The sequence below is a fragment of the Thamnophis elegans genome, chromosome 4, assembly GCF_009769535.1.
Source record: "Thamnophis elegans isolate rThaEle1 chromosome 4, rThaEle1.pri, whole genome shotgun sequence".
In the NCBI taxonomy this organism is placed as follows: Eukaryota; Metazoa; Chordata; class Lepidosauria; order Squamata; family Colubridae; genus Thamnophis; species Thamnophis elegans.
In genome coordinates, this window is record NC_045544.1 from 29,248,711 (window position 1) to 29,274,952 (window position 26,242).

Here is a 26,242-nt window from a genome sequence, read left to right on the forward strand (position 1 = left end):
CCTCTGAAATCTATAAGTCTAGAGGCCTCCCAAAAGTACTTTCCTGTGCTTTCTGAAGCATCACCACACTATTCTGAACACAAAAATCATTCTGGAATCCTTGGTGTTGTTTGAACTTAGTTGTTTGCTTGCTGATGTTTCATTACTTAACTAGGTGCTGATGATGTTACCTAGCTTGATAATGGAATGTCTGCAAGTAAACAATCCAACGCAGACACACCAAGGATCCCATAGTTCAACTGTGTGTGTGTGTGTGTGTGTGTGTGTTTGTTTCAGGATTCAGCACTGGATTATTGACTTTCATCTAACTCATTATGGCATCGAAGTATTTCAGAATATGAATAACCTCATCTTGGTAAAATATTATCGGCAAAAATAGAAACCATCCCAAAACTCTCTGGTGATGATCCCTAGAGACATCATATAGATGTTAAAGAGCATTGGGACAGATGTTAAAGTGCATTTTGGAGGCCACAGCCAACTTCCAAGGTACAGTTTCAGTTTGATTGGAACTATTGTAATGCAATGTCTCTAATCTTCAACTCACAGGAACAGCCTAGGGGGATATCATGGTCAATACTATCAAGAGTAGCTAAGAGTCTGAAGAACAAAAAGTTCTCCTCCTTATTTTTCCCTCACAAAATTGTTATACTATCACTACTATAAATCATTGGCTCCCAAAGAATAATCCAGTTGCCATAAATCTTTCATACATTTTCATGTAACCCAATTCTATAGAAGCCCCCATTCTATACATAGCCACCCAGCATTGCCCTGTGATAAGACAGGAGGCCAATAAATGTAATGAATAAATAAAACAGAACATGGCAGTTACACATTTTAATCTGACAACTTTAAATTCAGGATCAAGGATTATTCTGATCTGTTCAGTTACCTATAATTACCAGCTGACAGTTACCTATAATTACCAACTGATAGTTATGTAGTTTACACAATTAATTATATTTATGGTACAAATAGCTTTGTGATGATAATCCATTTTCCCCCAATGGAGAATTATATTACTGCTCATCCAACCAATATTATCTTCCCTTAACTTGCCCTTTAGCAAATAAAATTAAGTCTATTTATTTTCATGATAGAATAACAAAATCTATATACCAATAAGGAATTTTTTTAAAAAGACAATAGACTACATTAGTAAATTCAAATTTGTTAAAAATAATTTATTTTTCCCATATGTATAGTGACCAGACGTCCCGCTTTTGGCGGGACAGTCCCAATTTTTAATAATTTGTCCCGTGTCCCACGGCGTTTTTAAAAAGTCCCGATTTTTCATGCGGCCTCACACATGGCAAGAAAACACCATGCAGCAGTTTGCAACCGCCGTGCAGTGATTTCTACTGTCACAGGCTCCAGAAGCTGGGGAGGTCCTTTGCAGGTGGCTAGTTCTAGCCACCTGCAAAGGATCTCCCCGGACTTGTTTTGATGAGTGCACGGCGACTGACGGTAGTTTGCGCCAGCCGTGCCCGCTCAAATTATTGTCAGTCGTGCCGTGTTCAGCAAAGCAAGCCCGGGGAGGTCCTTTGTGGGCAGCCAGTCCTAGACGCTGGTGCCTGGCGCTGTGGCTGAAGTGAACCCCCAAAGCCCCCGCCACCACTAGAATAACTTCTGCCACCTCCTCGTCCAATAGCACCACCACATTTGCTGCCCGACGCTGCAGCTGAGGTGAAGTCGCCAAGCTCCCACCGGCGCCCCCGCCCATGGCAGCGGCACCTCCCCCTCCGCTTGGAGCATCTGAGCTGGGCACCGCATTACCCCTGCTCCCTCCTCCCCTGCCATGCTTTTGAGGAGCTATGAGGCCGCAGGAGCCAGTAGGAAGGCGGCAGAGTGGGTGGGAGCAGGAAAAAAAATGCCCCATGGCTTCTCAAAAGCATGGTGGAAGAGGAGGAGGAGGCGGCAGGGGTAATGCAGTGCCCAGCTCAGGTGCTCCGAGCGGAGGGGGAGGCGGCAGCGGCGCTGCCACGGGCAGGGACACCAACGGGAGCTTTGGCGGCTTCATGTCAGCCGCAGCGCCAGGCAGCAAATGTGGTGGTTCTGTTGGAGGCGGCGACAGCAGGGGTTAATGCGGTGCCCAGCTCAGGTGCTCCGACCGGAGGGGGAGGCGGCGCTGCCGCTGCCACAGGTAGTGGCACCAGCTGGAGCTTTGGCAGCTTCACCTCAGCCGCAGCGCCGGGCAGCAAATGTGGTGGTTCTGTTGGAGAAGGCGGCGGCATATAGACCAAATATTTAATCAAGAACACCCCTCCCCGGTCAATGGTATCCCGCTTTACCAATGTTAAAATCTGGTCACCTTAGTGTAGACTCTAAACTACATGGATTTTAATGAGAAAGGAGAGTAATGTTGTTGCTGAAAGTTGCAGATCTGTTTTGACTACTTTTGTGAAATTTGTCAAAAATTACTCAAAACAATTATATTTTCAAAAATAAGTGTTCCAATCTGATATTGCAGCCACAGCTGTAAGCAGAATATTTCAACATAGTTAAGCAGATACATAAACTTCTTTTCTAATCATACAGATTATCAAGTTTTCTGGAAGTATCACGGATGACAAAGCAGAGTGTCAAAAAAGTATGAACTATAAATCAAGAAAGATTCATTTCAAATCTTGTCTTTGCTGTGAATTCAAACATAGTCTTAAACATTCTACATTATCTTATTAGCATCAGCATCTTTTCATCTGGAAATAATAAAACTCTTACCTCTCAAATTATTATAAGATAATAGTGTGTATGAACACACTATTAGTTCTATGTAGCATTGTATATTATTACTCCATTCCTTTTGTTTTTATTTAAAGTCATCTAAAATCCCTGAAAACTATTAAAGACATCAAACTGTTGTCTAGTCCAAAACTTGGCTTTTACAATGATCAATGACCAATGGGTTCAGAGAAGTCCATGAGTAGGACATGGGGATATTAGCACCTTCCCACTCATGTTCTCTAGTATCGGGTGCTAAAACATACATCATTTTTGAAACTAAATGCAATGTTTCACCACTATTACCAGCCATTTATAGCTCCAGTCTCCCCGACTTGTGCACAGCAATCCTTTGTGTTTGTTTGCTTTTAATTTCCAATATATTGTTGATCTCTACAACTAGCAATAATAAATTCTATAGATTACTTATTCACTTCCTGCAGTAGCATTTCATGAATCATTCACTCCCAAACTTTGCATGATCCCAATTTCTAATTATCTGCTTTCTCCACTCAGGCATGATTTTTATATGATCTCCCCCCCCCCCCTCAAGATGGCAGCGTGCTTAGACATTGTGGCTTTGAGCTCCTGGTGTCACAATAGATTTAGGCAAAAATGAGTCTACACCCACAGAGAGTTACTAAAGATTGGATCTTCTAGTCGACTAGATATTACCAGAGACTTCTAGCAGTCTCATAATATACCGAGTGTCATAGTAAGACTGCCAGGCTCTCCATGGATCATTGTTGGGCTTAGGAGGCGGTGAAGAGAGCGAAAATAGAAGTGGGGATGAAGAGCTGGTTTGCTAGTTCAGTTACGGAAGCAGCCCATAGACCAGCATTACCATACATTTTTCTAACCAACTCTAGATCCTTTGCCGCCAAAACTGATGAACTAGAGCTATGGATGGCAGCGAATAAGCTCATTCATAACTGCTGTGTGATGATCATCACAGAAACCTGGCTTCATCCACTTGTACCGGATGCATCAGTGGCGCTAACTAACCGCACCACATACTGCTTTGACGGAAACAGCAACTCTGGTAAAAGCAAAGGTGGAGGACTTTGTATTTACACACATAATAACTGGTGTACTAACAGTAGAGTTGCTTATACACACTATTCTGCAGATGTGGAATTCTTAACTGTCATTTGTCGGCCATTTTATTTACCTAGAAAGATTTCTGTTATAGTTATCACTGCTGTCTATATTCCACCAGATGCAAATGTTAGCACAGTGCTCTCTAAGTTACATGATGCCATCGAGAGGCAGCAGCAAACTTACCCTGAGGGCGCTTTTATCATGGCTGGGGATTTTAATCAAGCCAGTCTAAAGTCTGTTCTCCCTAAGTTTGTGCAGTATGTGCAGTGTACTACCAGAGGTAAGAATATTCTAGACCAGTGTTTCTCAACCATGGCAACTTGAAGATGTCTGGACTTCAACTCCCAGAATTCCCCAGCCAGCGAATGCTGGCTGGGGAATTCTGGGAGTTGAAGTCCGGACATCTTCAAGTTGCCAAGGTTGAGAAACACTGGTCTAGACCATATGTATTCAAACTTAAGACAGGCATATAGAGCCATCCCCCTTTCCAATCTGGGTACATCTGACCATATCTCTCTGCTACTGTGCCCAAAGTATATCCCCCTTAGGAAAAGGATACAGCCAGTCTTGAAAACTGTCAAAATCTGGCCAGAGGAAGCACTCTGCCAGTTGCAGGACTGCTTTGAGACTACCGAGTGGAGTATATTTGAACATTTGCAACTGCACGAATTCACTGACACTGTACTCTCATACATTAATGCACAGACAATGTAACAGTGAATAAGTGCATCAGAGTCAGAGGTGGGTTCCTACCAATTCGCACCTATTCAGTAGAACCGGTTCGTCAAATCTAACGAACCAGTTAGAAGAGGTTCCACCAGTGGACCCGGAAAGCAGGCCACACCTACAGAAGAGGTTCCAAAAAATTTTGAAACCCACCACTGATCAGAGTTTACAGTAATCGTAAACCCTGGATGTCAGCAGAAGTACAATCACTTCTGAGAGCCCGAAACTCCACCTTCAAGGCAGGAAATGAAGACAAATACAATGAAGCCAGGGCAAACTTGAGAAGAGGCATTAAGGCAGCTAAACAGAAATACAAACAAAAAGTAGAGAAGTATCTGCAAAAATAATAAATCAAGACAGGTGTGGCAGAGGCTACAACACCTAACCAACTATAAGGGCAATATGAAAAAAAAAATAGCCAATGCTAATGCCCTGCTAGTAGAGGAGCTAAATAGCTTCTTCGCCCACTTTGAGGTCAAAAAACCAGTCTCTGTGGCTCTAGATCAAAGGCCCTCTAACCTCCAGCCACTCACTCTGGATGAACATTAAATGAGAGCTGAGCTGAAGGCTGTAAATCCCAACAAAGCTGCAGGTCCAGACGGGATGTTGGGGAAAGTAGTAAAAACTTGTGCTGACCAATTAACAGGGGTCCTGACTAGGATTTTTAACATCTCCCTGCAACAGGCTAGAGTCCCATCATGCTTGAAAGCAGCCACAATTATCCCAGTTCCAAAGAAAGCTGCCATAAATAGCCTGAATGACTATAGACCCATTGCACTGACGTCTATAGTGATGAAATGCTTTGAGAGACTGGTCCTACAACACCTCAGGTCCTGTCTTCCACCAAATTTTGATCAACACCAGCTTGCTTATGGAAGCAACAGGTCGATAGGGGACGCCATTGCCACTGCTCTACATATTGCACTGAGCCACCTTGAGAAATCTGGGAATTATGTCAGAATGCTTTTTATAGACTATAGCTCGGCCTTTAACACCATCTTACCAGCATTCTCATTGAAAAGTTGATTGACCTGAATTTCCCTCCCCTCACTTGTGAATGGATCAAAGACTTCCTGATGGATCGGATCCTCCACAAACAGTAAGGGCTGGGTCCTTTACATCTTCCACGCTGAAGCTCAGCACAGGTTCCCCTCAGGTCTGTGTGCTCAGCCCCTACCTGTACTCGCTGACTGCATATCCTCTGATCCATCCAATATCATAATAAAGTTTGCAGATGACACAATGGTGCTGGGTCTCATAACTGGAGGGAACAAATCAGCATACAGGGAAGAAGTCCAGAAGTTATCTGCCTGGTGCTCAAGAAACAACTTACAACTAAATACTAGTAAGACAAAGGAGATGGTGCTAGATTTCCAGAAGCACAGAGAGAAGCCTGCCCCATTGTATATCAAGGGGGGCTGTGTGGAGAGGGTTTCCTCTTTTAAATTCTTGAGAGTGCTTATTAGTCAAGATCTCACCTGGAAAAACAACACATCTCTAGTGATTGGAAAGGCCCAACAGAGACTTCATTTCCTTAGAGTCCTGCGAAAAAATCAAGTGGAACAACGGCTGATGACCTCTTTCTATCGGTCCACCATAGAAAGTTTCCTCACATATTGCGTTACAGTATGGTATGCTGGTTTAACTGCTATGGACAGGAAGGCCCTGTAGAGAGTGATCAATTCGGCACAAGAAACCATTGGTTGCCCTCTGACACCACTGGACGACATCGCCAGATCTCGCTGCTTTAGCAGAGTAAGGAAGATACTCAGAGATGATTCACACCCTGGTCAGTATCTCTTTGCACTTCTACCATGGGGCAGAAGACATCAAAGTATAGCCAGCCGAACAAAGAGGTTTAAAGATAGTTTCTATCCTTGGGCTGTCAGACTTTTAAATACAACCACAATCACTCCATGCTAGTTTTTTTCTTTTTCTTTCTTTTTTCGTTTCTGCCATAATTTTGCACCAGTGAGGTTAAAACCAATTTCGTTGTATCTAAGTACAATGACAATAAAGATTATACTTATACTTATACTTTTCTGCCATACATTCTCCTTTTCCTTTTTTTTTTTTTTTTTTTGTGCAAACCAATGAACACTTGGGCCTTGCAGAGTGGGTTCAGATAATATGCTTAATCTTAATCAGTCTAGTTGCCTTTTCAAAAATAAAAACCATTTTTGATATAAACTATGATATGGATGACTGATAATCTTCATAGACATATTACCTGATGAGTCTAATTCATGATTTCACACAATGCATTAAAGCAGTGGTAGTCAACCTGGTCCCTATTGCCCACTAGTGGGCGTTCCAGCTTTCATGGTGGGCGGTAGGGGTTTTGTCCGATACTGAAGCACTTTCCTTTTTTAAAATTTAATTGACTTTTTAAAAAAAATTCATAGCATTATTTAAAAACATTTTCATTGGGTTTTCATAAAATCACCATTACTGTGGAACCGGTGGGCAGTTAGAAAATTTTACTACTAACAGAGATACAAAAGTGGGTGGTAGGTATAAAAAGGTTGACCACCCCTGCATTAAAGTGTAAAGTAACCCAATGGCTGGACTTAAACTACAGAAACCAAGACTTGATTGAGACAAATGAAGCTACAGTGATTGTACAAATGTGAATACTTGGGAAGGGTGAACATCTTTTCCAACTGCACATCCTTTGGGAAGTTCACTATCAAAATTAAACAACATATCAGCACAGATAAATTATTACAGTGATTGATTAGAAATGAGGATATCCATATGCAATTCCATTCTCAACTATTGAAGCCCTACTATATAATTTTGGGGCAGTTTTCCTCACTCAGCCTAACCTACCTCACAGTGTTTTTGCTGTGGGGAAAAGCTGTGGGAAAAAGTTGGAGATGTCAGTGCCATGTATGTCACCCTAAACTTCTAAAGGAAAGGTGGGATAGAAATCTAAGGGTAAAAAAACATTCCAAGTGGGATGTATAGATTGGGGCTTGTATTTTTATTGTGTTATTCTCTCATAATTTACACATCAGCAAAGAACTTGCGACATGTTGTCTGATAAATTCACTATTTTACATCTCTCTGCATTGAATTACTTTGGTTTCTTTAATGCTGATAAATTTGTAGAAATCCTTTTCAGGCCCTGGCTCTCTTAAATCTACATAATTCCAGTAATGTTCTTAAAAAAATCAGGTGTGGCAGCTGGACTAGTGGGCACCAAGATGATCCTGCACACTGAAGCTTCTTAGACTGCCTGCCCCACTGGAGGCCCTGTTTGCCTCAGTCATACAACGTCTTGTATCACAATAGCAATAGCAATAGCAGTTAGACTTATATACCACTTCATAGGGCTTTCTAAGCGGTTTACAGAGTCAGCATATTGCCCCCAACAATCCAGGTCCCCATTTTATCCACCTTGGAAGGATGGAAGGATGAGTCAACCCTGAGCCGGTGTGATTTGAACAGCCGAACTGCAGAACTGCAGTCAGCTGAAGTAGCCTGCAGTGCTGCATTTAACCACTGAGCCACCTTGGCTCACAACATGTTGTAATGGAATGTAAAGGGTGCCTGATTCACATAGTACATCAAAACAGTGAAGTCCATGAGAGGAAGGCCAAACTGACAACATAATCTTTTCATTCAATAGCCAAAACACTATGCCTTTTCTTATCTGAAAACGTAGGCAGGCAGAGTAGGGATCGTTTAATTTTTCAGAAAAGGAGAAAATGGGCATAAAAGAAAGCAAAAACAATATAGCATTGAGCCAAATAAATAATGATGGCAGCTTTAATGGAGGCACACAGGAGCCTCAAGTAGAGAAGGCGGTCTTGGTTTATTCTTAATTAATTTACTTCTATATTAACAAGAAATAATCAGGATTTTAGTAAGGAAACTAAGTGAAATGGGGATGTGTGCTCCGTAGGGGAAAAACAAGAGCTTTGACCTTGGGATTAAAAGAGCAATGTGAAGCTAGTTTTTCATCAATATAAGACCTCTCGGGCAGTCTCCCCCGACAATAGGATTTGTCTGGGGGATCAAAATAAACCTTGTGGCAGATAACTATGGTTTCTATTGTGTACTGGCTCCTCCAGGAATGGTGCCTCAGAGCAATATCATGCGCTTAGAAAGAAGTGATGTAAAAGGACAGCTCTGCGGATCACAGAGGAAATCTTTCCTGAGATGAATGGAGCAAATATCATGCATCTCTGCATATGATAAACCAGGCATATGCCTCAATCTACCACAAAAGCATCTGCACCTTTTTTGACAGCAGCATTTCTTCTGCAGTATCTGATAAGCAAAGCTCTGGAAGTGACAAGGACAAGGATTACTTCTTTAAACCATTCACTAGACAGTAAAACATCTCCCCCCCACTCCCACACTCCATTTCTAAGATTATGATGATGTAGCTTGCAATATGAGTAACCCTTGACTTACAACAGTTTAATAACAGTTTGAGGTTGCAACAGCACTGAAAAAAATGAGTTATGACCATTTGTCACTTATGACTGTTTCAGTATCCTCATGGTTTACATTCGGATGCTTGACCACTGATTCACATTTATGATGTCCGCACTGTTCCTGAGGTAATATGATCTTCTGACATGCAAAAGCAATGGGGAAACCAGATTCATTAACAACTGTGACAGGAAAAGTTGTAAAATGGGGCAAATTCACTTCACAAATTTCTCACTTAGCAACATAAATTTTGGGCTCCACTGTGGTCGCAGGTTGAGGACTACCTGTATATTTCTAAGCAAATGGGCAACTTCCCTTTCAACCCACTTTATTACATCGATGCTCTTTTGATAGATAGGAGGAAGAGAAAAACTAGAGGATGTTGTATGACAGCCCATTTGTGTAGCTTGCCCTTCTATTCTTTAATCTTATTTCAATCAAATGCACTGAATTAAAAAAAAATAACACTGTAAAATTTCTAGTTGCATGTTTGGTACGGATAACAAAAAAGCCTTACTACAAAGGATGTAGATGAACCAGGGACGTGCAGTCAGGGGAGGCAGGGGAGGCAGGGCCTCACCACTGTCATCATGAAAATAAAAAAATGTAAAAGGAAAAAAGGCTGAGCTAGTTGCTGCCAGAGTCACCATGGATGACTCTGCTTAGTGCTTAACTGTTTAAAAAAGCCTCTAAAAAAGTGCCTTCTACAGGAGGAGGCAGGAGAACGATGTGTCTCATCTAGTCTGACTTTATGATCACTCGAGCAGAGTTAAGCAAGGATTAAAAGCCGAAAAATTCCTGACGTAGATGAGGCACATTGTTCTCGTGCCTCCTCCTGTAGAGGGCGTTTTTTTTATAGGCTTTTTAAAACAATTAAGCAGAGTCATCCATGGTGACTCTGACAGCAACTAGCCCAGCCTGACCTCAGCTCTTGCCTTTTTCCTTTTACATTTTTTTTCTTTACATGATGGCAGGCAAGAGCAGAGTAGAAATCCTCTCTGAAACAACTGGAAAAGATACGTGTGGGTCAGAGGGCGAGGGAGGAATTCAAACTTCATCCTCCTGGTGCAACTTTGTGTGTGTGTGTTTGTTTGAGAGAGAGTTTGTTTGAGTGAAGAGAGGGAAAGGGGTAGGAGAGGCAGGGAGGGCAGCCCGCCTTACCCGGCCGGAAGGGTATCACCTCCAGCTTCAGTGCAGCCTGTGGTGCTTGCAGCCCCTGCCAGCTCCTCCAGAGACTCCCAGGGTCAGCGCCGGAGAGCTGCCACGAGAGTGGCCAGCCAGGTTGCCTGGACGGTGGTAGAGGTTCCTTTTGTTCTTTCAGGCGGGGGAAGGGGGGAGAGGCCCAGCCTGACCTCAGCTCTTGCCTTTTTCCTTTTACATTTTTTTTCTTTACATGATGGCAGGCAAGAGCAGAGTAGAAATCCTCTCTGAACAACTGGAAAAGATACGTGTGGGTCAGAGGGAGAGGGAGGAATTCAAACTTCATCCTCCTGGTGCAACTTTGTGTGTGTGTGTTTGTTTGAGAGAGAGTTTGTTTGAGTGAAGAGAGGGAAGGGGGTAGGAGAGGCAGGGAGGGCAGCCCGCCTTACCCGGCCGGAAGGGTATCACCTCCAGCTTCAGTGCAGCCTGTGGTGCTTGCAGCCCCTGCCAGCTCCTCCAGAGACTCCCAGGGTCAGCGCCGGAGAGCTGCCACGAGAGAGGCCAGCCAGGTTGCCCGGACGGTGGTAGAGGTTCCTTTTGTTCTTTCAGGCGGGGGAAGGGGGGAGAGGCTTCCTCCGCTCCATCCGCGCACCACCTGCACTGCCCTCGCTTGACAAGCGCGCCCTGGATGCCATGCAGCTCTGGCAGGCGAAAAAAAGCACTTTAGTCAGTGAAGCACTTTCTTTCACCCACCTGAGCTCTGCCGCAAGCTCAAGTGGGTGAAAGAAAGTGCTTTAGTCAGTGGGGTGTCAGGGGAGAGGAGAGAATACTCAAGCCGACACCCCACTGACTAAAGTGCTTTCTTTCACTCGCCTGAGCTCGCGGCAGCTCGCCTGAGCTCTGCTGCGAGCTCAGGCGGGCAAAAGAAAGTGCTTTAGTCAGTAGGGTATCGGGGGGAGAGGAGAGAATGCATTCTCTCCTCTCTCCTGACACCCCACTGCCTAAAGGGCTTTCTTTCACCCACCTGAGCTCGCAGCAGCCCGCCTGAGCTCTGACTTTAGTCAGTGGGGTGTCGGGGAGAGGACTGCCTCACCAGCCATAAACCTCACCGCACGTCACTGAGATGAACCATCAAGTCATACAAACACCTACTGCACATATGGGTTGTTATAGGTAGAAAAAAAGTCTGAGAGCCAGAAAAGTTTGCAATAAGGTTCAAATGTCTCATTGGAAGATAAACAATCCTGTTCATGTTTACCTTTAGGGTTTACCTGGGTATTTCAAGAAAAAGAATAATTGGATTGCTTAGTGGAAAATAGCCTTGAAGAGTTGTGAATGATCAGTATCTTTCTGTTTATATAATTATTTTAAAGCAGTAAAAAACTTTTGTCAGAAATCAGGGATAGAAATAATGTTGGCATATAATTCCTCCACACTTAACAGTCTAATAGAGAGTGATCAAAGAACCTAAATATCAATTTTTAAAACTTTCTTTCTGTTTCACCAAGGGAAGTTTCCAATGAGTCTTCTTTTACTCACTGGATGTAACCCAGTATCTCATCATTCTTATTTGTGTGTGTGTGTGTGTGTGTGTGTGTGTGTGTGTGTGTGTTTGTGTGTGTGCGTACGTACCGGTACATGTTTATCAAATAAAAGACAATTATGTATTTTAAAAATGTACTACTTCAACGCTATGCACAATGAAAGATTTTATTATCAAGATAAAATGAAGATATAAGTAAAGAATATTTTCCACATATAAATCAATGTATATAAGACATTCTGGTAAAGTAGCCAGAGATGACTTTTTGCTGGCCAAATGTGAAACATACTAGAGAAACTTGTAAAGATACTTCTCCTGAAAATAATGTATTTCCTATTTTTATGAAACTTTAATAACATGACCTTCAATGGTCATGACCTTCACTCTAACTCAGAGGGAGGAAGAGATACAAGTATTATAAATAATGAAAAGGAAACCATTGCAATAAGGTAGGAAAGAAGGAAGAGAAACAAATTGTACCCTACTGAAAATTATGAATTGTGCTGAAAATAGAACCACTGTAATACTGCTCTTATTAAAAATATTATTATTGGATATATGATAATGCTGTTATTACTATTAGTGTAATAGAATTTACTAAGAACATTTATTGATGCAGTTCAGACCAAACATTCCATAATTGCAAATGTTGTCCAAAACAATAAGTTCAAAATATAACCAAGCTATTTACTTATAATAAATAATCATAAAATAATACAATATAGTAGTCCGCTAAAATCCTGAATGTTTATTCTTGCTTATTTATTAGGATTTATATGCTGCTCCATTCCCAAAGAACTGTAAGTGGCTTAAGAGCCCTCAAAAAGATTAGAAGCAAACAAAACAACATGATATAATTAAATTACAAATGCGAAACTCCTGGCACTCAATATTTGCACATGTTATATTCATCTTACACTAGGACTACAGGCTGCATAAATGAAAACCTGAAGGGAGAAGCACTAAAAGCACTGTTATTAAGAAAGATTAATAGCCTCTTATACTTTTTTTTGGCAATGACAAAAAATAGAAAGCAAAAATACCTTGTGGTGTATTTAGTATATACATCAATACATTAGCCAAACAAGCCCATTTAGAAGCAAGCCTGAATTCTTTTAAATATTTTTTTTATGCGTCTATCATTTATGTAACGGTAATGTACATACCGGCCTCCTCTTGTACAGCAAGTACATAAAATGCACAAGATTGACAACAAGGAACACCGAATTCCAGATTACCATATCCACAGCACAACGAAAAAGGGCTGCCCAGATGATAAAAAGTAAACACCCTGCCAAAAATAAAAATGTGAAATTATTAGGCATACAATTTGGCCATCCCTAATCCAGAAAACTAAGTACAGTAGAATATTGTGTTGAAACATTTTACCTCCCATAGAACTATCTACCAAGAAAAGATTAATGGTAGTAAGAACAATGAAGACTATGTCAAGAAAAGAATACAAATTATAGCATTATAGAAGAATTTCACCCACATTTGTCTGGAAGCATGGTCAGAAAATGAAATTGCTCATTTATTTTTTTAAAGTATTTATGGATTGGTTTTCCACACATATTCCAAAGCATTCCCCCTCCTCCCAAAATCAAACAAAATCAAGCAGCAGGAATACAGAAATCGGTTTACAAATATGTTATAGTAAATTCTCATTTCAATAGATTCTTAAGGGTGCAACATTTGAGTCTAATATACCTTTGCTTACCCATTGTCAGCATAGCTCGTAGGACAATCATATGGAGATTTAAAGTTGTTGGAATAACCAACCCCACTGCAAAACATATATTGGCCATATGAAAAACCAGGTGATGGATCTCTCTCCAATTTTCACATACAGTTTCATTCAAAGGCACAGAGGTGGCATTTCTGAAGTCCAGGTAATTCAATGGGGCTGTGGTAATTAAACTGGCTTCTATGAAGTTCATCTTGAACTAGCCTGTTAAAAAGAAACATAGGTTGAACTTGCAGTGTGACTGAATATTCATCTTTTTGCAATAGGATTGAATGGGGACACATCCCAAGAGCTTGAAAAGTTATATACGGAACATGTCGAATGTTCGCTTAATATTTTTTTTAAAGAAAAGCAGTCCTTGTATTTATCAGAATTCATTCAATCACGACGAACTGTATGCTCTTATCTATGTCATTCTGCATACATAAAGTGTGTTCAACAAAGTAATGGGTATAGCTTTGGCACTCAAGTAACTGTTAGCAGAGAATACTTAAAATAAAGTTAGAGTTCCGCTTATCTCTCCCACACCTATCCAACTGCCATGTATCTGTGACATTAAGCAGCACTACTAAATATAGTACCTAATGCAATGCTGAATAGAAGATAAGAAGCAAAAGAGTACACAATATTTTAACAGCCAAGTTTTAAGGGCAACAAAAAATATTTAATTTTCAAACATAACATTATAGGCAATACATTTGACTCTTCAGAAAACTATCCACTTATGAATATCAGCAAAGGGATTCAATATGCATATAGTCCATGATTTTTCCCTAGTCAAAAGTTAGATATTTTTTCTATATGCAATAAATGTGATAATGATTTTCTCAACAGTTCTTTAGTTTGTGCATCAACAAACATGCTTATGTGATTTGTACTCCGCTTATGCTAGATACTTTAACAGAATGCAAAATATCTGCTGTCTGCATTTCATCTTGTGTTAATTTTTGATACATATTGCAGATTGATGGTTTTTGATGGACAACAACAGCTGGAAGAAAAGCATGAACTTTACAACAATTCCTTGAAGTGTTGGAAAAATTTTGAATGGGCAATAACCATAGGCTGAGAGTAGAAGATATATTTAACCTTTCTCTACATGTGTAGGGTGCTATTTTCAAACAGAAAGTAAAAAAGGATAATTTTAATCAAGAAAATGGCTTACAGAAGAAAGTTAAACTTACTCAATGAAGCTGCTATACAACTGTAAAAGTCCCTGAGACTATTATAAAGGAAGAAGCAAGAACTTCAGAAGTCATTCCAAACATACACTGTGTGCTTCTGCTTCAGCCCTTATGTCCAGAAAAAAATTAAACACAGCATGACTTACTTCACACTATGTCTGGATTCATGATACTAAATCACTATGTGACATCATTCATTGGTTGAACCAGGTCTTTAAAACCACACAGTAATATTTTTTTATGTTAATGCCTTAAATATATTCACAAGTAGATATTTTATTTTAAGGTGTTGCTCTGGAAGTGAAGCAAAAAAAGAGAGAGAGATAATAAGTGAATTTCCAGTATCATGAAATATTGATCTCCAACTTCACAGATATACAGGCAGTTAAAAATAATATCCACTAGATATCATAATCTGTTTTATATTAGTGGGATCCTTGATTGTTTAAAGTGAATGTCCCTATGAAGAACTCAATAATTCTATACTAAAAAGGCAATCTGCATTTTACCCTTTTTTGTCCTATGATACAACACTGTCCAAGATGTTGCTAACATTGTATAATACATGTGCATTTGTGTATGGGCATTTAATGTGCATTTTAATATGTGTTTGGTTAAAAAAGAAGATTGTGTGTGCATGCACATTTTCAAGTTAGCATTCAGTTTTCTTGACAATACTACTTTCAGAAGAAGGTTGCTATTGCCTTGTGGCCCAAGGTCATCCTCTTACATGCCTAAAGCAGGACTACAGGCTCACAGTCTCTGCCTGGAGCCTTAACCATCATGTCAAAACAGCTCTCTCAAATATATTATTTTACAATATTCATTCTAGATCCTAGACAAAAGAATATTACTTGAAATATGTATACACTATTAAATGTAGTGTATTTACTTGCTGTTAAATTTGTAGTTCAAACATGTTGCCACATGAGCAATGAAACAGGATAACAGGGAAAGACATCAAATTCTTCTTAGACAACAACTTCAGGAATCTTGGGGGTAGGGGGGACTATAATCGGAAGGTCTAGGGTCATATCTGGCCATAAGTAGACTGCCAATTTATTGCAAGCTTTCATCATATTGCACACACACAAAACATACACAATATTCAAGCCTCCTCCAACATGGATGGAGATTGTACAAGGCGGTACTTTTTCTTCCTCTCAGAAAATTACTTCAGCTTAAAAGTAATAAGGAAGCTGGTAGGGCTTGTGCTGAGCAATGAGGACTAGTTGTCTGCACATACTGAGCCAGACCTGGGCAAGGTTTTGATTAGCTTTGCCTTCTGTTTCAGGTATAAAGACTCATTCAAAGATGGTGGCACAGGGCTACTTGACCATGTTCACCCCCTCCCCTCTTCAAGGTACAATTGAAAACAAATGAAAAGAGGACAGTATTATTATATTGCTTTTTGCAATTAGACTCCAACACCCACCCACCCCACTGAGATGACAAGAATCTAGGACATCTTTGTTTAAAAGCAGATGAGAACCCTAAGAATCCTCTGTAATGTGCTTTGGGGTGCTTTGGGGTCCTTTTGAATGAAGGAATTCTTTCTTTCTTTCTTTCTTTCCTTCTTTCCTTCCTTCCTTCCTTCCTCCCTCCCTCCCTCCTTTTTTAGTTCCCCCAAACTAAACTCGGGTCACAACTCCAGCCACCCTACCGGTTATTACACGAGTCTCTGCAGTTCTTTCTCCAAGTCCCGACGTGAGAATCCAACGAGGACGGTACACAGAGGACAGGTGCCAAGGGTAGGCTAAGGCGGGACATAGGCAGGACTGGAAGCACCCAACGGGCGAGGCTAACGAAGTGACAGGCTCTGGGAAGCAGCGCGCCCACGTTAAAGGCTGTAAGTAGCCCAAACTCATTCACCCGGACTAGATTTGCACCGGAAACCCCCCCCCCTTCACCGCCTAAGGGCGGCTCGTGAGTAGACCGGGTTGCGGAAAATGTCGCCCAGCCCTGCGCGTCTTCCCAGCTGCCTCAATTCTGCCTATCAAAACTGAACAGTCCCGCAGCTTCTTCTGGCTGCCCCGGAATCTTCCCCTACCTGCTTCGCTCCTCCTAGTCCCAGCCTTACCTGTGTGCGTCGCCGCTGCCAGGCGCCTTCTTCAGAATGTTATACTCAAAGGTGACTGCCAGCACCGGCGCGCTCCTTTACGGGAGCGCCCTGTAGCTCCGCTGCGCCTGCTAGAGGAGCCCGAGGGAAGCGCGCTCGCCCTCCGCGGAACGGAGGTTTTGACTAAAATAGGCATCAAGCAGCCGCCAGCAGTAACTTGCGGGCGGCGCTAGCTCTCTCTTTGCGCTTACAGCCCTCAGAAAGCAACGGCGTGAGGGAGCGCGCAGGCGCTTTTTTAAAAAAATAAGCTTTGCTCTTCTCAGCCCACCCAAAAGTTCTTGGGACTCCCTTGTCTATCTGGGGTGGGGAAATGCTTGGTGATCGCCAGTCGCCGCTTTAGCTATTCGGAATGTCACGACAGCGAGACGGGCAGTATTAGGGCGCTGCTAACTTTCTTCTAAATTATTGTGAAAAGAAAACCGCTTCTGTTTATCTTGAGAGTACAAACCACCCCTCTGCTGCTCATTGAAGCAGCTGCCTAGAATTTAAGGGCCTCCAATTTAGGGATTCACTTCTCCAACGTTCAAGTTTTTTAAAAATTATTATTATTATTTCTTATTGTTATTATTATTATACTTTATTAATTAAACATGAAACTCAGTCAACTGAACATTCAAAAATGTGTCACAAATACCACTGACTGGTGCTAATGGTTTATACAGTTGCTGCTAGGGTCCTAAGTATCAACCAAGTACTTTCTTAAAATATATGATGTTCAGAGTAGCACAGTTTTTTGCAGTTCCATTACTGGTGTTATTGCAGAAAGCTGCAATTTGTTGATGTATCTTATAAAATTTTTGGACATGGTACCAAGTGCCCCAATGACAATGGGTATCACAGCTATGGATGAAACTGTTAAATGTTTCATCCATAATTACGTAGTTTTGATGGCCAGATCGTGGTATTTAATGATTTTTTTCCAGTTCTTTTTCTTCGACTCTGGCATCTCCTGGTATCGCGATATCAATAAATTGTATGTTTCGGCCCTCTACAATCGTGATATCTGGCGTGTTGTGTTTCAAATGACAATCCGTCTGTATTCGAAAGTCCCACAAGATCTTCACCTTCTCATTTTCGGTAACTTTTTCCACTTTGTGCTCCCATGACTTTTTGGATACAGGTAAGTCATATTTTTTACATAATGACCAGTGGATTAATTTACCAATTCGGTCGTGTCTAGCTTTGTAATCAGTTTGTGCAATTTTGCTGCATTCACATATTAAATGTGAAACAGTTTCAATTTTGTTTCAGCTGTTTTTCCTTTGTTTCTGTTGTTTTTATAATGTTGTCCGTTTTCACAGCCTGTAGCGATTTTTCTGTACTTTGGTTCACATAAGCATTCAAACTTTATTTTTCTTCTACAGTTTGATGGATTTGCAATAGCCCTCTGCCCCCTATTTTTCTTGGCAGGTACAGCCTGTAGATGTCACTTTATGGGTGTAAAGCGTGGTACATATTCAAAAGTTTGCACATTTTCCAGTTCAGCTAAAGTCCAGTTTATGATTCCAGCTAAGTAGCATATCACTGGACCTGCCCATGTATTAATTGGTTTAATTATGTTTCCAGCATTCAGCTTTGATTTTAATATTTTGTAGACTCTCCTGATGTATTCCTTTTGTGTTGACTCTTTGATTTTTCCATTCAAGATGTTATCTGCTTCCATTATGCCTAGGTATTTGTAACCATCATCCTTTGCTAATGCTTTCACTATGCTTCCATTTCCCAGTTCTATTCATTCCATTTTTCAATTTGTCCTTGCAGCATTGATAATATAGCACATTTTCAAGTTCAAAGTTCATTTTGATGTTGCTGCTGAACAGTTGAACTGTGTTGAGTATTGATTTAAGTTCAGTGGGGCTTTTCACATACATTTTAAAATAATCCCTGTATAGTAGATAGTTTATCTTGCCATATTGGCTTGAGATTTGGTATCCCAGTTTTGTGTTTCATAGGATTATTGTCAGTGAAACTAATGCAATGTTAAACAGTAGTGGCAAAAGTGAGTCCCCCTGGAAGATTTGCCGACTGATGTTGACTTCGCCAATGTTCTTCTAATTTGTTGTTAGAACTGTTTTCCATTTTTGCATATTTGCTTTCAAAAATGCACTTATTGTTATTGTTGTGGTAATTGTTATTATTACTATTATCTTTTATTCATTAAACATGAAACTCAGTTAACTGAACATTTAAAAACATATCACAAATATTATTGACTGGCATTGATGGTTGATACAGATTGCTGCCAGCATCCTAGGTATCAACGAAGTATCTTCTTAATTTTTTTATTATTATTACTATTATTATTAATAATATTATTACTATTATTATCAAGGTTTTTAGATGTCAAAGACGAGAGTCTCTGAAATTTAACTCTCACATGGCTCTCATTAATTTTGAATTTGGGTTGTTTTTTCATTCATTCACATCTTTTGTTCAAAGAGAGTTTTTCTTTATTCGGTCATAGATTTGTAATGCATCTTAGTGGCTTGTAACAGTCTGATGTTTTATTAACATTTTTCAAATAGAGCTTCCACAATTTCCCATATCTGCCATGTCAAAATCCAGCCCTGCTTTCACAGGTTTCTGCAAGAAAAAAAACATTGCAAATACTTTAAAGAATCATTCTTTTAAATTAATGAGTTCTGGAAATCAGCTGCATCTTTTGGACAGGTTGGCTGAAAAAGGTTTAACAAAAGAATGGCTGCTGCTGTTATGAATAATAGTGTCTTGCTGTGTTCCTGCAGATCTGAAACACTTCTTCCCAATTAAAATAAGTGCACAGTCCCAGATCTTTATGTACAGGCAGTCATAGGCAGACACACATCTGGAAATGGACACCCATTCCAGGTAGTCCTAGATGAATGAAGGAAGGAAGGAAATTAACATGTATACCAAGAACTAGGATACTGTATTGCTCAAAAGTTTAAAGATGCAGGAGGAAGGCTTGATTAAGGAAAGGACTGATACAGTAGTAAAAGATAAAGAAGCAAATCTGACTCAAAGTAAACAAAAATACTATCCTTGACCTCATACATAGGAGTGCAGAGATCAGATGATTACTAGAGTTTTCTGTCTCTCTTTGCTGCCACCTAGCCATTTCCAAATATTTGCAACCCAGATCTGGTAGCCCTCTCATACTCAAAGTTGAAAGGTAAATTTTGGTATGAGAGATTTTTTAAAATTACAATTATTGTTTTTTAATGACTCCAGAAGTGCTGGTTAAGAAGGCTGTTTCACTTCAGTCAATGTTATTAATGCAACAGGAGTTGTCCTTAACGGCTCAGCTAATAGTCTCTAGAAGGTCCTTTCTACTGACATGGTTCCTGCAGTATTTCTCACTTAGCCATGATTTGTTTAATGAAGTCTAGCTGTTATGATGTGAATATGTGCCACATTATGTTATGCCAAAACATAATAGTTTAGTACAAACCACTACTAAGCCATAAACCCAATCAAACAATCAGACTTAACACAACTGATGACCAAATTTCACACCTATTATAAATAGGAGATGCATCTTCTAACCCCTGCTTCTAAACCTTTTTCCTCCAGTTACCTGATATATAAAAAATACAAGTAATGTAAAGCAAAGGTGATCATGAAGAGGTAACTGCATCATCTCTTGCATTTATCTTTTAAAAACATGATATTTAGTATAATTTCCAGCAGCCTTAACCTCCAGAACATTGAAAGTGCAGTCTACTTCAAAGAATCGTTGTTAATTGGAAGTGGTGAAACGTACAGTCATACATTTAAAAGAATATGGAATGTTTAGAATCTATACAATCAAGTTCCAAAGCTTTCTTATTTATATGCATGTAGATTCCCAAAACAAATTTAAACTATTTTAAGTAGTTCATTTTTCACAGTTTGGCCATATGGCGGGAACTGTCATGAAGATTTATGTGACAGAACCTGAAGCCCTATGCTTTTAATGTGTAAGAATAATTATTTCCTGAAAGCATAATAATATTATTGCATTCTGCAAGCAATAAATATTAATTTGGTCTGTTGACTTACCTCTAACTAAAAATCCTATTTATCCACTTTATCGGCCGATTAAACAAGAATGGTTATCACTTGTCACAGTTGTAGGAACAGTGGACACAATCCATAGGCTGAAATCACTGATGATGTGAGAAATGAGTTATTCTATTACAATGGGATATTTCCTCCTCCTGACAGATCGCTGGTAAGGTTATTTATTAAATTCATTTATCATTTTCAATTCTCCTACTTTAATGAGAAAGCTAGCAAGTCTGTTTCATTATTCTGGAGAAATTACAAACCTTTCTTTAGATTCCTATTTTAAATTCATTTGCAGAAAGCATGTTCCCCTCTTTCCAAATTCTCTTCAGCTTAAATAAGCTATCCTGCTTTTTTCCATTGTGTGGAACAGAAGTATCACAGATTTTCCCAAAAGGAAAGTGGTACACCTAATTGGCCATGTTTTCAACAGTATGAAGACAGATGAATTCTCACCAATGTAAACACACACACAAAAGATAAACCCAGTCCAAATTATGTGGGCCAGGAGGAAAAAAAAACAGCTAAAAATTTCCTTCAAAAATAGAGAGAATTTCTTTGTAGCACCAGCTGAAGTTTTGTAATATCTTATTGATATTGGAGGACCTTGATTTACACTAGAGGCTTTCTCAAAATTTATTGAGAAGAAACAAAAGATTCAAAGTCCTTCATTTTGAAAAAAAACAAACAAGTTCAGGTTAATAGAATAAAATAATTTCCAGCTTTGGAAATGCATAGATTTAGTGATCAGTGAAAACAAATATCAGTTGGAGATTATTTAAATCTTAAATCTGATTAAAGACTTAAGCAACTTTCTGGGCCAAGATACATTGGGATTCCCAGAGTATGCTGCAGGTTCACTGTTTAAATTTATATATAATCTTTTGCCACTTTTCTGAAGTCTTCGGTGTCATACAAATATTAGTGTCTACAGATATATTTTCTATGGCTGTTCAAAGTTTTGATGAGAAGACAGAACTGAAAGGCGATTCAATCAATTTATTTATTTGGATAGATTTGATGTCTGTATCGAATCGAGTGCATTTGAATCGGTTCAGTTATTTGAAGAGACTTAAGAGATTTGATAGATTTTCTGCAGTCTTAAGCACTATTGCAGCTTTCCTTCCATATTTACATAGCTGAATGTAGATGTTGAATGGTGTGATCAGTCTTATTAGCAGCTGGTGAATGATTTTCATCACTTCTGCAAACACTATTACAGTATTAAGAGAAGGTCGTCTGCTGTTTGTATTTCTCCTTTTTCTCTAGTGAAAGATTGCTTCTTTATTGCCTGTTTGCAGTAGTGTGCTTGCTGTTGAGTAATTATGAATATGAAATGTATTAATATGATACAGAATCATACTAATACAGGTGGTCCTCAACTTACAGTTCATTTAGTGACTACTCAAAGTTACAACGGCACTGAAAATGTGACTTATGACTGTTTTTCAGAGTTATGACCTTTGCACCATCCCCATGTTCCTGTGATCAAAATTCAGATGCTTGGCAACTGGTTCATACTTATGACTGTTACTGCGTCCCAAGGTCATGCGATCTTCTGATAAGCAAAAAATCAATGTGGAAGCCAGATTTACTTAACAAGATTACTAATTTATTAACTGCAGTGATTCACTTAACAGCTGTGGCAAGGAAGATTGTAAAATGGGGCAAAAATCACTTTACAAATATCTCATTTAACAACAGAAATCTTGGGCTCAATTGTGGTTGTAAGTCGATCTCTTCCTTGGAAGATTACAGGATATTTTTAAAAAATTAGCACATAAGAAATCCCAGAATCTATCCAGTTGATGCATTAATTTTCTTTAAACTGGCCATAACTATCCTGTTACATTGATCCTATTTGACCTTAGAATGAACCAGCTGTAGACCTTCAGTGTTATCCTTTATAGATTATCTTTACTGAACTGAAACTCTAATACAGGGCTGTCAAACTCCTGGCCCACGGGCCAGATGTGTCCCGTGCTGGCCACACCCACACCCACACCCATTTTAGCAAAAGGGAGAAAGTCCCAATACATCATGTGACACCGCCATGATGATGTTACTTTGACACCCCTGCTCTAAAAATTCAAATCTGCTCCTTAGAAGTTGTAGGTCATCTGCTGTATATAAACATGGCACAAGCCCCACACTCATTCACACTTTAGTTGTTATCTAGTTGGGTAATGAAATGCCTGCAAGCAAACGAGCTCAGAGAGCACCAAAGACTCATAGCTCAACTCTAAGTTACATATATTGTCTTCTAATAGATTCAAATCAAACTGAGTCATGCTTTTCATATTTTGAATTCAGACCAGATCTTGGTTGACGGATACACCCTTTGTTATTATACTTTCCTCCCATATCTCTCTAAATTGTTTATATAACAAAATCTAGATTTTTCATATTCTTCCTGTGCGCAGATTCCCCTAAATGTATTTTACCATAACTAACAATAGCAGTTAGACTTATATACCGCTTCATAGGGCTTTCAGCCCTCTCTAAGTGGTTTACAGAGTCAGCATATTTCCCCCAACAACAATCCGGGTCCTCATTTTACCCACCTCGGAAGGATGGAAGGCTGAGTCAACCCTGAGCCGGTGAGATTTGAACAGCCGAACTGCAGAACTGCAGTCAGCTGAAGTAGCCTGCAGTGCTGCATTTAACCACTGCGCCACCTCGGCTCTTGTAACTGCTTGTTTGCATTTTTCATCATGCCTTTTGCATTAAAATAATAAACTTTGAAGCTTGTATAAAAAGTAGGATATATGTATTTTAGAATAAACATTAATAATAATCTGTTATTCATACACATTTAGTAATTATTCCTACTTTTCCATTAATTATCAAAGCTTATGAAGATAACAGCAGGGAGGTAACCTATTAAAATGGTAATCTACATCAGAGGGAATACAATATCCATTGCATATCACAAATAACAACTTGTCTACAGAAAGGATCACTGTATTTCATTAATGAAAAGCCAAGTAGCCATTTATAAGTTTGTTGAGCATGCTGTTTATCTTTTTTGTGTTGTCCTTTAGTAAAAAATGAAAATGTTAATTTACTTTATACAAACACCAAGTGTGTAAATAACACAGAATAAACAGTATTTTCCCTTAACTCCTTTGCCTCACTATTGTGGCTGAATGCTTCTCTCCTCCCACCAGCCCTGCGCATTTACAGGCACATTTGCTACATTTGGGGGGAAGGGGGGGGAACTAAACAAGCAGCAGTCCCTTGTTCATATGGCTCCAGATCTATAGGCATGATAGATCTACAGATTCCTTCTACATACATGTGCTAGATGTTAATGTCAGTACATTAGACATTCTTCACAAACCGTAAGGTTTATCTTGAAATTAAACAATTACATTTTAGAATCTCATATATGTATGTATTTGCATGGACAATAAAGTGGATGCAGAATGTTTATAGGATTGCTGAACATATAAAAGCTTTTATGTATACATTTCTACTAAATATACCTGCTGGTAGCAACGTATTTAATGCATTTTCAAATTACCAAAAACTATTTATAAAATCTTCTGCCATTCCATCAGATCAAGCTATTCTGAAATGCTAAGAAAATACATGTTTCTACTAAAATTTAATTATTTGTGAAGTACATATCTGTACAATATTAGACAAGTACATTTAGCATAGAAAATATAAATTGCTTCAATTCTTTTAAAGTTTTTATATATAAAATTATCATTTTCTAAGCTTCCCCTGAGTATAAGCAACAAAAATATAAGACAGCAGTCTACTAATATTTCACTTCAAATTCTTTGTGTTTCTTTATTATCAATATTGCAACTACTGCTAATTGAATCTATTTGGTTTGAATGAATTGTCCTATAATTTCTGTTTCTGGAAAGAAACAATGTAGTGACAGACCAGAATAAATCCAAAACAGAAAAGTAACACACCATTACTAATCTGCTCAATAAAATAAATGGAAAACACAAATGTGTGGTTAACCAAGAATCAGATAGATCAAGCAAAGTGCCAGATAACTAGATTCTGGAATCTTTCACAGCATAGAGTTCAAAATCTATTGCTCAAATCTTTCTGGGATTTGAACACCATTTTAAAAATAATGGCATTTGTCCTAATTGACTCCTCCACAGAAACATTATAATATAGGTTGTACTTTAAGGAGCAAATTATACATTTTTCTTATACTATTCCTAAAAATACAGAAGCTTTATATCAGTTAGTGCGAAAGAAAATAATGTGTACTTCCTTTAAAGAAAGGTTAATTCCCAGATTATACAATACAGCCAATGTTAATAAAGGAGAATATTTATAGCTCAGGGTTAAAATTAGGGGTCCTTGGTGCTCTTTAATCTTTGTACTAGCACTGATGATGTTACGTTTGGGTAATGAAATGTCTGCAAAAAAACCACCAGGCTCAAAGACATTACTCAATCTTGAAAAATGGGTAAGATTAAACATCTTCTATATAATGGCCATGTGTTAGCAATTGTTACTGTATTATTTTTCTAGTTGATTTTGCATTTAAAATGGCATAATAAACTAGTATTGCTGTCTAAAAAAAAAATCAACATTGGCCAACTTATGAAAAATGAAGGACTTGATAATACTCCCCAAACTTTGAATAAATCTAAAATCCCAGCTGGTATTTTTGGTCCCAGTTGAGGCAACACAATTTGAGGTATACACGATTATGCATGGTGCAGATGAAGTAGACAAGAAGCTATTTTCCCTTACCCCAAATTCTAGAACCAGAATTCACTCAAACTGAGTCCTGAAAGAATCAGAAGTTGTTTTTTTAAAAAAATATAAAGCATAATTTGGAATTTGCTACAGTGAGATGCGCTGACAATCTGCCTGGCTTGCCTCAAAAGATTGGACCAATTCATGGAAGTTCACGGGATTAATGGCCATTAGCTTTGGTAGCAGCATGGCTATGCTGAGGCTACCTACAGGAAGACTAATGGACTTTCTTGTGCAGTGGCTTGGCCACTGTGAAAATAGACTGCTGGACTAGATGGTTAGTTTGATCTAGAGGCACTGCTTATGTTTTTATGTACACTTCAAGTTCTTATCTCCTGTGCTCTTCTTTCTTGTTGGACCAGTAGCTTTCAACAAATATAGAATTTTAAGTTATGAGGAGGAATATTTTAAATCAGTTACCATAACCTTTCAATTTGAGTGCTTATCTGTCAATACCTGGGATTATCAACACTAGACCTTTCTAGAATAACAGAATTTTATTATGCGATAACCTCTTGAAAAATACAGTTCTATTGCCTAGATTCAAAATCTGAGATGAAAAACATGCTCATGATTCCCGTTATAAATTTCAAACTCTTCTGATACAAGTAATATTGTGATTTATAGGATTTCTAGATAGTTTTCCATGTTTCTGAGGTTAGCGTGATATGTTGGAACAAAGGAAAGGAGACTGATTGTTTGTATACATGTGAGTTTGAGTTTTTATATAGTCGTTGGTGCAA

General features: G+C 39.1%; 1 protein-coding gene across 1 annotated transcript in view; it reads right to left on the bottom strand.

Moving 5' to 3' along the window:
• The window catches only part of BVES (blood vessel epicardial substance), a 61,315-nt gene that overhangs the window by 14,928 nt on the left and 20,145 nt on the right, over window positions 1-26,242 (bottom strand). The window contains 4 exon segments of the mRNA XM_032214963.1: window positions 12,847-12,971; window positions 13,401-13,633; window positions 18,112-18,124; window positions 22,172-22,178. Coding sequence (XP_032070854.1) covers window positions 12,847-12,971; window positions 13,401-13,633; window positions 18,112-18,124; window positions 22,172-22,178 — 378 coding nt within the window.